Source organism: Ranitomeya variabilis, chromosome 4 (genome assembly GCF_051348905.1).
Source record: "Ranitomeya variabilis isolate aRanVar5 chromosome 4, aRanVar5.hap1, whole genome shotgun sequence".
Classification (NCBI taxonomy): Eukaryota; Metazoa; Chordata; class Amphibia; order Anura; family Dendrobatidae; genus Ranitomeya; species Ranitomeya variabilis.
In genome coordinates this window covers 787789-799807 of record NC_135235.1, presented here as the reverse complement: position 1 = coordinate 799807, position 12019 = coordinate 787789, and the positions used below count along the sequence as shown (strand labels likewise).

General features: G+C 52.1%; 1 protein-coding gene across 3 annotated transcripts in view; it reads left to right on the top strand.

Moving 5' to 3' along the window:
• The window catches only part of INPP5F (inositol polyphosphate-5-phosphatase F), a 227765-nt gene extending 216008 nt beyond the window's left edge, over nucleotides 1-11757 (top strand). For all 3 annotated transcript variants that reach the window (XM_077257866.1, XM_077257865.1, XM_077257867.1), the window contains 7 exons: nucleotides 5804-5921; nucleotides 6276-6474; nucleotides 6690-6761; nucleotides 6965-7038; nucleotides 7211-7339; nucleotides 9930-10017; nucleotides 10103-11757. In XM_077257866.1, coding sequence (XP_077113981.1) covers nucleotides 5804-5921; nucleotides 6276-6474; nucleotides 6690-6761; nucleotides 6965-7038; nucleotides 7211-7339; nucleotides 9930-10017; nucleotides 10103-11159 — 1737 coding nt within the window. In that variant the 3' untranslated portion in view covers nucleotides 11160-11757. The remainder of the gene's footprint in view (nucleotides 1-5803; nucleotides 5922-6275; nucleotides 6475-6689; nucleotides 6762-6964; nucleotides 7039-7210; nucleotides 7340-9929; nucleotides 10018-10102) is intronic.
• The last annotated feature ends 262 nt before the right edge of the window (nucleotides 11758-12019 follow it).

The following is a 12019-nucleotide window of genomic DNA, read 5'->3' as shown; positions in this document are numbered from 1 at the left end:
TCTCCTCCCTGGTCTCAGTCTACCACCCTACCCGTGCCCTCCATGGCTCAGTACCACGCTACATCTCCTCCCTGGTCTCAGTCTACCACCCTACCTGTGCTCTCCATGGCTCAGCACCACCCTACATCTCCTCCCTGGTCTCAGCCTACCACCCTACCCGTGCCCTCCATGGCTCAGCACCACCCTACATCTCCTCCCTGGTCTCATCTACCACCCTACCTGTGCTCTCCACTGCTCAGCACCACCCTACATCTCCTCCCTGGTCTCAGCCTACCACCCTACCCGTGCCCTCCATGGCTCAGCACCACCCTACATCTCCTCCCTGGTCTCAGCCTACCACCCTACCCGTGCCCTCCATGGCTCAGCACCACCCTACATCTCCTCCCTGGTCTCAGCCTACCACCCTACCCGTGCCCTCCATGGCTCAGCACCACCCTACATCTCCTCCCTGGTCTCAGCCTACCACCCTACCCGTGCCCTCCATGGCTCAGTACCACGCTACATCTCCTCCCTGGTCTCAGTCTACCACCCTACCTGTGCCCTCCACAGCTCAGCACCATTCCTACATCTCCTCCCTGGTCTCAGCCTACCATTCTACCCGTGCCCTCCATGGCTCAGCACCACCCTACATCTCCTCCCTGGTCTCATCTATCACCCTACCTGTGCTCTCCATGGCTCAGCACCACCCTACATCTCCCTGATCTCAGCCTACCACCCTACCCGTGCCCTCCATGGCTCAGTACCACGCTACATCTCCTCCCTGGTCTCAATCTACCACCCTACCTGTGCTCTCCATGGCTCAGCACCACCCTACATCTCCTCCCTGGTCTCAGTCTACCACCCTACCTGTGCTCTCCATGGCTCAGCACCACCCTACATCTCCTCCCTGGTCTCAGCCTACCACCCTACCCGTGCCCTCCATGGCTCAGCACCACCCTACATCTCCTCCCTGGTCTCAGCCTACCACCCTACCCGTGCCCTCCATGGCTCAGCACCACCCTACATCTCCTCCCTGGTCTCAGCCTACCACCCTACCCGTGCCCTCCACGGCTCAGCACCACCCTACATCTCCTCCCTGGTCTCAGCCTACCACGCTACCTGTGCCCTCCATGGCTCAGCACCACCCTACATCTCCTCCCTGGTCTCATCTACCACCCTACCTGTGCTCTCCACTGCTCAGCACCACCCTACATCTCCTCCCTGGTCTCAGCCTACCACCCTACCCGTGCCCTCCATGGCTCAGCACCACCCTACATCTCCTCCCTGGTCTCAGCCTACCACCCTACCCGTGCCCTCCACGGCTCAGCACCATTCCTACATCTCCTCCCTGGTCTCAGCCTACCATTCTACCCGTGCCCTCCATGGCTCAGCACCACCCTACATCTCCTCCCTGGTCTCATCTACCACCCTACCTGTGCTCTCCATGGCTCAGCACCACCCTACATCTCCCTGATCTCAGCCTACCACCCTACCCGTGCCCTCCATGGCTCAGTACCACGCTACATCTCCTCCCTGGTCTCAGTCTACCACCCTACCTGTGCTCTCCATGGCTCAGCACCACCCTACATCTCCTCCCTGGTCTCAGTCTACCACCCTACCTGTGCTCTCCATGGCTCAGCACCACCCTACATCTCCTCCCTGGTCTCAGCCTACCACCCTACCCGTGCCCTCCATGGCTCAGCACCACGCTACATCTCCTCCCTGGTCTCAGTCTACCACCCTACCTGTGCTCTCCATGACTCAGCACCACCCTACATCTCCTCCCTGGTCTCAGTCTACCACCTTACCTGTGCCCTCCACGGCTCAGCACCACCCTACATCTCCTCCCTGGTCTCAGCCTACTACCCTACCCGTGCCCTCCACAGCTCAGCACCATTCCTAAATCTTCTCCCTGGTCTCAGCCTACCATCCTACCCGTGCCCTCCATGGCTCAGCACCACCCTACATCTCCTCCCTGGTCTCATCTACCACCCTACCTGTGCTCTCCACGGCTCAGCACCACCCTACATCTCCTCCCTGCTCTCAGCCTACCACCCTACGTGTGCCCTCCATGGCTCAGCACCACCCTACATCTCCCTGGTCTCAGCCTACCACCCTACCTGTGCTCTCCATGACTCGGCACCACCCTACATCTCCTGTTGTGAATTCTGCTCTTGGGCTCCCTCCGGTGGTTATAAGTGGTAGCGCTGCTGTCTTTGGATCACTGCATTCATCAGGTGTGTCCACTTATTGCATTTCTGACTGGGCTATTTAGTCTTGCTTGACCCTTTAGTCAGTGCCAGTTGTCCATTGTTCCTGGAGGATTCACATCCCTGCCTGGTCTCTCCTGCTTTGCTGTTCATTTCAACAAAGATAAGTTCTGGCTTTGTTTTTTGCAGTCCACATGCTGTGGGCTTTTTTTTTCAGTTCTTTTCCATGTTTTGTCTTGTCCAGCTTGGTCTGTATAAGGATTTGTTCAGTCAAGCTGGTATCTCTGGAGATGCAGATATACCCTCCATATCTTTAGTTAGATGTGGAGATTTTGTATTTTCTGTGGTGGATATTTTCTAGTGTTTTAATACTGACCGCATAGTACTCTGTCCTATCCTTTCTATTTAGCTAGAGTGGCCTCCTTTGCTAAATCCTGATTTCAGTCTGCGTATGTTATTTCCCTCTCCTCTCACAGTCAATATTTGTGGGGGGCTGTCTATCCTTTGGGGATTTTCTCTGAGGCAAGATAGTTTTCCCTTTTCTATCTCTAGGGGTATTTAGTCCTCCGGCTGTGTCGAGATGTCTAGGGAGTGTTAGGTACATTCCACGGCTACTTCTAGTTGCGGTGTTAAGTTCAGGGTCTGCGGTCAGTACAGGTCCCACCTTCTCCAGAGTACGTCTTATGCTGCTCCTAGGCCACCAGATTATAACAATCTCCTCCCTGGTCTCAGTCTACCACCCTACCCGTGCCCTCCATGGCTCAGCACCCCCCTAAATCTCCTCCCTGGTCTCAGCCTACCACCCTACCCCTGCCCTCCATGGCTCAGTACCACGCTACATCTCCTCCCTGGTCTCAGCCTACCACCCTACCCGTGCCCTCCATGGCTCAGCACCACCCTACATCTCCTCCCTGGTCTCAGTCTACCACCCTACCCGTGCTCTCCACGGCTTAGCACCACCCTACATCTCTTCCCTGGTCTCAGTCTACCACCCTACCCGTTCTCTCCGTTCTGCTAATGACCTGAGGTTAGCATCCTCAATAATTAGAACCTCCCACTCCCGTCTCCAAGACTATTCACGTGCTTCGCCAATTCTTTGGAATTCACAACCCAGGTTAATACGCATTTGTCAGACTGGCCTACCGCCTCAACGCATTAACCTAACTATCCCTGTGTGGCCCATTCACAAAACTTAAACCATAATCAGGTTCCTCGCATCATGTTCTCATACACATTATGCAGTTAATAGCCCTCTGTGTCTGTACTGTTACATAGTTAGGCTGATAACCGGTTCATGCAGCTTTACATGAACACCCGATCATTACACTATGGCTGGTCCGAACAACGAAAGCAATTGTTACCATCCACCTCTCGTGTCTCCCTTTTTCCTAATAGTCTGTAAGCTTGTGAGCAGCAGGGCCCTCACTCCTCCTGTATCTGGTGATCGGGGCCCTCACTCCTCTTGTATCTGGTGGTCAGGGCCCTCACACCTCCTGTATCTGGTGATCGGGGCCCTCACTCCTCTTGTATCTGGTGATCGGGGCCCTCACTCCTCCTGTATCTGGTGATTGGGGCCCTCACTCTTCTTGTATCTGGTGATCGGGGCCCTCACACCTCTTGGTATCTGGTGATCGGGGCCCTCACTCCTCCTGTATCTGGTGATCGGGGCCCTCACTCCTCTTGTATCTGGTGATCGGGGCCCTCGTTCCTCTTGTATCTGGTGATCGGGGCCCTCACTCCTCTTGTATCTGGTGATCGGGGCCCTCACTCCTCTTGTATCTGGTGATCGGGGCCCTCACTCCTCCTTTATCTGGTGATCGGGGCCCTCACTCCTCCTGTATCTGGTGATCGGGGCCCTCACTCCTCTTGTATCTGGTGATCGGGGCCCTCACTCCTCTTGTATCTGGTGGTCAGGGCCCTCACACCTCCTGTATCTGGTGATCGGGGCCCTCACTCCTCTTGTATCTGGTGATCGGGGCCCTCACTCCTCCTGTATCTGGTGATCGGGGCCCTCACTACTCTTGTATCTGGTGATCGGGGCCCTCACTCCTCTTGGTATCTGGTGATCGGGGCCCTCACTCCTCTTGTATCTGGTGATCGGGGCCCTCACTCCTCTTGTATCTGGTGATCGGGGCCCTCACTCCTCCTGTATCTGGTGATCGGGGCCCTCACTCCTCTTGTATCTGGTGATCGGGGCCCTCACTCCTCTTGTATCTGGTGATCGGGGCCCTCACTCCTCCTGTATCTAGTGATCGGGGCCCTCACTCCTCCTGTATCTGGTGATCGGGGCCCTCACTCCTCTTGTATCTGGTGATTGGGGCCCTCACTCCTCCTGTATCTGGTGATCGGGTCCCTCATTCCTCTTGTATCTGGTGATCGGGGCCCTCACTCCTCTTGTATCTGGTGATCGGGGCCCTCACTCCTCCTGTATCTGGTGATCGGGGCCCTCACTCCTCTTGTATCTGGTGATTGGGGCCCTCACTCCTCTTGTATCTGGTGATTGGGGCCCTCACTCCTCCTGTATCTGGTGATCGGGGCCCTCACTCCTCTTGTATCTGGTGATTGGGGCCCTCACTCCTCCTGTATCTGGTGATCGGGGCCCTCACTCCTCCTGTATCTGGTGATCGGGGCCCTCACTCCTCTGGTATCTGGTGATCGGGGCCCTCACTCCTCTTGTATCTGGTGATCGGGGCCCTCACTCCTCCTGTATCTGGTGATCGGGGCCCTCACTCCTCCTGTATCTGGTGATCGGGGCCCTCACTCCTCCTGTATCTGGTGATCGGGTCCCTCATTCCTCTTGTATCTGGTGATCGGGGCCCTCACTCCTCCTGTATCTAGTGATCGGGGCCCTCACTCCTCTTGTATCTGGTGATCGGGGCCCTCACTTCTCCTGTATCTGGTGATCGGGGCCCTCACTCCTCTTGTATCTGGTGGTCGGGGCCCTCACTCCTCTTGTATCTGGTGATCGGGGCCCTCACTCCTCCTGTATCTGGTGATCGGGGCCCTCACTACTCTTGTATCTGGTGATCGGGGCCCTCACTCCTCTTGTATCTGGTGATCGGGGCCCTCACTTCTCCTGTATCTGGTGATCGGGGCCCTCACTCCTCTTGTATCTGGTGGTCGGGGCCCTCACTCCTCTTGTATCTGGTGATCGGGGCCCTCACTCCTCTTGTATCTGGTGATCGGGGCCCTCACTCCTCCTGTATCTGGTGATCGGGGCCCTCACTTCTCCTGTATCTGGTGATCGGGGCCCTCATTCCTCCTGGTATCTGTTTTGATCTGTGATTATTGTTAATGTAATGTCTATTGTCTGTACAAATCCCCTCTATAATGTAAAGCACTGATAATATGTTGGCACTATATAAATAAAATTATTATTTTTATTATTTAGTATTTGTAGCAATATTTTTTGCCAGCAATTAGACAGTCACCTGTGGTGGCGGGCCAGGAGAGGCGGCAGAGCTGACAGGGTGAAAGTCTCAATATTGCACGCTCTCCGTATATCCCTGGCGCCGGATGATGCCACACAGGGCAGGGCCTGGTTCCCCTCTTTAATTATTACGGTATCATTGCTGCCGCTTCTTATGCCTCCTCTCCTCTCTGTCAATACATAGGGGGACTTCACACGAACGGGTGAAAGAAAGTTGGCCGGGGTGATGAAAGATGGCGTCAACTCTGCAAACCGTTACTACATTAACCGCTTCAAGGATGCCTACCGCCAGGCGGTCATTGGTGAGGCCTCTACATCATGCAAGTTCACATTTCATTGTATGATTTCCAGATAAGAAAGTGTTAATTAACTTTGTAACCTGTAGAACCTGACCCTATAGAAAGGGAGGGACAATCTGTCCCATGGTCTATAGATGCAGCATAAGAGTTTCTATCTAGTCTTTTTCATCCTCTGGATCCTCTCAATTTTTAAGTATAAAATTTCAGCCTGGTATCGCACCAATGTGAGGTAAGGGACCTGAAGCCACTCCAGTTGTGGCTTCTTTTTTGGAGCTTTGGACCCATTTGTGGCAGGGTTGCATCATGGAGGGTTATGTCACAGAACAATAACCAGAGCTGGGGTCTCTCTTCTTGCAGATCTTATGCAGGGCATCCCGATGACCGAAGATCTTTATTCCATCTTCACAAAAGAGAAGGAGCACGAAGCATTAGAGCGGCAGAGTCAGAGGAGCCACCAGGAGCTGATCAATCAGCTGCTCCAGAACTACATGCAGATGCTGCTGCCAGATGACGAGAAGTTCCACGGAGGATGGGCGCTCATAGATTGCGACCCCAGGTGTCATGTGATCTGCCCCAAACTATCGCTGGATCACCCAGCCTAACGTCTGTTGTCTTTAAACAGTTGCATCAACCTTGTGGGAATTTATTCAGCCCTACCATTGTTATGGCACTGCGTGGGGCTCTGTTTAGCCCCACCATTCTAGGGCACTAGGTGGGAATCTGTTTAGACTTGCCCTTTTTAGTAACACATTGGTTCTTACTCTCTCATAGTCTCATTGATGCAACTCATAAAGATGTAGATGTCCTGCTGCTGCTCTCCAACTGCGCATATTATGTGGCTTAGTAAGTGACTCCAACTGGCATCTAGACCGGACTCATATTATCTATCTGTACGACCTCCTGCATTAGCTGTTTGCCCGTCTCTTGCGTTAGCTGTTTGTCAGCCTCTTGGGTTAGCTGGTTGTCCGCCTCTTGCGTTAGCGGTTTGTTTGACTCTTGCGTTAGCTGGTTGTTGGCCTCACTGGTGACACTACCTTCTCTTCCAGTTACGATGATGAGGTCGATAAGGTGAGTCAGTACCAGCGGCTGAACCTGGAAGATCTGGAGAAGATCGAGATCGGTGAGTTGTGTTCTTGAATAAGTACAATGTGGCTATCCTTGTACATTGGGACCTCTGCACTATGTTGTAGAGGTTCTGGTTGCTGAGGATGTTCATCAGTCATTAACAATGTATAAAAGCTCCAGCTGTAATATTGTTGGGCAGTCTGGTATTACAAGTTTTTGTCGCTCAGGTCCTGAACCCACCTTTTTTGGGAAGCCCAAGTTCTCATGTATGCGCCTTCACTATAAGTACCAGGGAAATGGAGGCTACTTCCACACCCTGCGAGCCGTGACGCGGAGCCTGGATGAGGATGGGAAAGGTAAAATGGGAATGTTGTTGAAACTTCACTGTCCTGCCAGAGTGTTTAGATTTTGCAAACCCTTATCCCTTCACAAAATGGTGAAGGATAGCTGGCCCTAACGTTACAGCGGAGGGAAGCTGGCCCTAACGTTACAGCGGAGGGAAGCTGGCCCTAACGTTACAGCGGAGGGTAGCTGGCCCTAACGTTACAGCGGAGGGAAGCTGGCCCTAACGTTACAGCGGAGGGCAGCTGGCCCTAACGTTACAGCGGAGGGCAGCTGGCCCTAACGTTACAGCGGAGGGCAGCTGGCCCGAACGTTACAGCGGAGGGCAGCTGGCCCTAACGTTACAGCGGAGGGCAGCTGGCCCTAACGTTACAGCGGAGGGCAGCTGGCCCTAACGTTACAGCGGAGGGCAGCTGGCCCTAACGTTACAGCGGAGGGCAGCTGGCCCTAACGTTACAGCGGAGGGCAGCTGGCCCTAACGTTACAGCGGAGGGCAGCTGGCCCTAACGTTGCAGCGGAGGGCAGCTGGCCCTAACGTTGCAGCGGAGGGCAGCTGGCCCTAACGTTGCAGCGGAGGGCAGCTGGCCCTAACGTTGCAGCGGAGGGCAGCTGGCCCTAACGTTGCAGCGGAGGGCAGCTGGCCCTAACGTTGCAGCGGAGGGCAGCTGGCCCTAACGTTGCAGCGGAGGGCAGCTGGCCCTAACGTTGCAGCGGAGGGCAGCTGGCCCTAACGTGGCAGCGGAGGGCAGCTGGCCCTAACGTGGCAGCGGAGGGCAGCTGGCCCTAACGTGGCAGCGGAGGGCAGCTGGCCCTAACGTGGCAGCGGAGGGCAGCTGGCCCTAACGTGGCAGCGGAGGGCAGCTGGCCCTAACGTGGCAGCGGAGGGCAGCTGGCCCTAACGTGGCAGCGGAGGGCAGCTGGCCCTAACGTGGCAGCGGAGGGCAGCTGGCCCTAACGTGGCAGCGGAGGGCAGCTGGCCCTAACGTGGCAGCGGAGGGCAGCTGGCCCTAACGTGGCAGCGGAGGGCAGCTGGCCCTAACGTGGCAGCGGAGGGCAGCTGGCCCTAACGTGGCAGCGGAGGGCAGCTGGCCCTAACGTGGCAGCGGAGGGCAGCTGGCCCTAACGTGGCAGCGGAGGGCAGCTGGCCCTAACGTGGCAGCGGAGGGCAGCTGGCCCTAACGTGGCAGCGGAGGGCAGCTGGCCCTAACGTGGCAGCGGAGGGCAGCTGGCCCTAACGTGGCAGCGGAGGGCAGCTGGCCCTAACGTGGCAGCGGAGGGCAGCTGGCCCTAACGTGGCAGCGGAGGGCAGCTGGCCCTAACGTGGCAGCGGAGGGCAGCTGGCCCTAACGTGGCAGCGGAGGGCAGCTGGCCCTAACGTGGCAGCGGAGGGCAGCTGGCCCTAACGTGGCAGCGGAGGGCAGCTGGCCCTAATGCTACTTTTTTGGGGGAGCTTGAATTAAAAACAGATCAGTTCTGTCTGCTTTAGGTGACTTGAAGATCCGATCTTCTGATTGCTTTCATAATACTCTGCATTACTTCAGCATTGCAGTGAATTAAACCTGGCTGAGCTGTCCATGGCAGACCCAGGGGCCATTATTAGGCCTTCAGTTCTGTTCCTGACAACTCATTAGCACCTTACTGTGATATCAGAGCAGGAGACAATGGAGTGAAGGTCCCTTTGTCTAAAAGCTTAGCTGGGGGGTCAATATCAACCGAAGAATCAAAAGGGTGAATGCCGGCTCCAGCAGTTGTGACATGAGCCTGGCTATGTCTAGGAGACCTGCTTCTGCTGCTGACAAATTCCAATGACAGCTCACAATATATCAATAAAACATATATGTCATGCTGGAGTGCTTATGACACACATGCATTATGGAACTATAAAGTGCAGAGTGCACAGCAAGAAGTAGGGGACCAGGAGAGTGTGCACCCGGCACTCTGCACTTTATAGTGAGTATTGATATAGAAGTCTATGTGGGGTGGTGTCTCAAATAGGGACATGACCCAGCGATAAGTCATAAGTTATGAGCGTGTGACATAATTGGTGCAGGGCAGCTAAAATGAGGAAAAGACCCCGTTTATAATTATAATAGACAATATGTTATGGTAATTTGATATTGGTAGGGATACACAGGGGGGTGTTGTGCCTTAAGGTATAAATGTATTTGACACACACCTGTCAATCAATCTTTTTTAATGGTTTCTAATAAAGATTATATATAAAGTTTTTTTGGACTAGTACATCGTTTGTTCCCTAGTGGAATGTGGTTGTTGATATATTGATGTGTTCGCTATGACAAAGTATTCACAGGGGGCCTGTGGTTTATACAAAATTTAGGATAAAGCTCAGAATCCCCCATGATATGTGGTTGTGTTGGTGCTTTGTGAGTTACACATGTGAGGACAATAGGAAAATTTCAATCTCTGGGCAAAACTCTGGAGTGTGGTGCTCAGAGTTAGGGTTACGTACTAGTGTGAACCTCCAGTAGGGCGAGCTCGGGACGCCACCCTGCTGCCCACAACAAAATCTTCACATTTCAGGTCCTAACAGAAAGGCTTGACTCATTATTTCTCTGTACCGATCCCCTGTTGTCTGATTTGCAGATACGCTGCTGTGTATAGCAGAAATGCTGCGGATCACAAAACAAGCCCTTGGATCAGATGTTTTCATCTTTGAGAAGAAGCTAGAGAGGTGAGAACATTGGGCATTAGGATTTGATGTCACACAGTTATAGAGAACAAAAATAATGCATTTTTGGTTATCCACTTTTTTTTAGGAAAAGCAGCAAACCTCATGTGGAAATAATGGGTATACGCTCCAGAGGGCCAAAGTTGGGGATCAACACTGTGGGTCTTGCTCAGAGCAAAAACTTCCTGATGAGTAAATTCTCCTCCCTCAACCAGAAGGTCAAACAGACAAACATTGGAAATTTACGAAAGTTAGGAACCTTAAACAAGGCAGAAGTGAAAGGCTTCCTGAAACCAAACCTGCAGGTCAGTCTGTGGAAGTCTGATAGCAGCTTGGAAAATCCTGGCAGCGATGGTAAAGTGCACATAGAATCGGACCTGGACCTTTCTTCAGACAGTGACTCTTACCATTCCGATGATTACATTCCCAAGTCTGACAACGAAGGGCAACTCATTGGCTCTTTGGAGAACATTGGTCAAGTAGATTACGTCCTTCCCAGTTGTGGAATCATTGCCTCCGTCCCTCGTCTGGGGAGCCGCTCCCAGTCAATCACCAGTGCTGAGATTAATGTTCACATTCCTGCTCAGATCCAGGTCACTAAGTGTGAAGCCTCACCTGAAGAAAATGTCCTCATAGATTTTGGGACCCCTATTGATGTTTACTGTCATCAGTTTGTTCAAGATGCTCAGACCAAAGACAGTCTTACACAGAGTGACGACAAAGAGAAGGTGGATCATCTCCCCCTGAGCAGTAATTCTGGGCTTGCCTCACCCTCCATGAAGGCATCTGAAGCAGAACTACTTAACCGGCCATCTCAGCTTGATGTGTCTAGAAATGACCCTGTTCCACATATGTTATCTGTAGATCCAGCTCCTGCCTCTCTTTCTGGAAGATCAAGTCCTGGTTCTGGTTCTGCAGCCTCTCCAGCTGATAGCAGCAGTAGTCGAGCTGTGTCTCCATTCGCCAAGATTCGTAGTTCAGTAGTCCAGGTGGCGAATATAACTCATGCTGGACTGGCTCAAGGAATTAACTTTGCTGTGGCGAAAGTACAGAAGTCTCCAGATCCTGAAACCATTGTGGTTGCACAGAAAAATGATTTTAAAGAAATGTTCACCCAGTGTCAAACACGCATCATCCAGATCTGAGTGAGCATCGGTAACGAGACGGCATCAGTGTCCTCCTTCCCCACGGCCCTGTGTGCAGGGAAGGTTACAGGTTTTAATGGTTTCCCTTTTTTTTTTTTTTTTTTAAGATCTCTATTTTTGCAGTCAGAATTTTTGACATTTGTTATTGAAATTCCTTTACTTGACACATTTTCGGAATGGGATATTTGTGTTTTTTTTCATTGCAATGATATTTATTTTTGCTCTTACACTGTACAAATGCACACAGCCACCTGCTACTGATACGTTTTGTTTTGCACAGTCTTCCCTTGTTTTTGCCTTAAAGGTATTACAGTCCATTGTAAGTATCCGGACACGGTCCACCGGAACAAACTCTGCAATACAAAGACAACTGCTGTTCGCTGTGTGGCTCGGGCATGTCTGTGGTCACCCATGTCTGACGTCTGTCATGTCTATGTACATTGTGATGTGCTTGTTGCCTTTGTCATGTATTTATTATTGTGTTTTCTTCACCGTCTAGAACCTTGTCTGTTCTTGGTTTGTAGTATTTTAAAAGGAAAACATTAAGATATCTATAAGAAAGGGACTTATTTTAATAAAAAAAAAATCTGAGACTCTATTTTTCAGTGGAATATTCCTGCATTGTGTGTCTTCAATACAGGGAATTCTGTCTAGCTTATATGTATAGTATAATCTCATATATTATATGTATAGTAAGAGCATGGTCTGACCCAAATCCTGTGCTCCACATACAGTGATATGAAAAAGTTTGGGCACCCCTATTAATCTTAAGCTTAATGTTTTAACAAAATTGTTTTTTTTGCAACAGCTATTTCAGTTTCATATATCTAATAACTGTAGGACACAGTAATGTTTCTGCC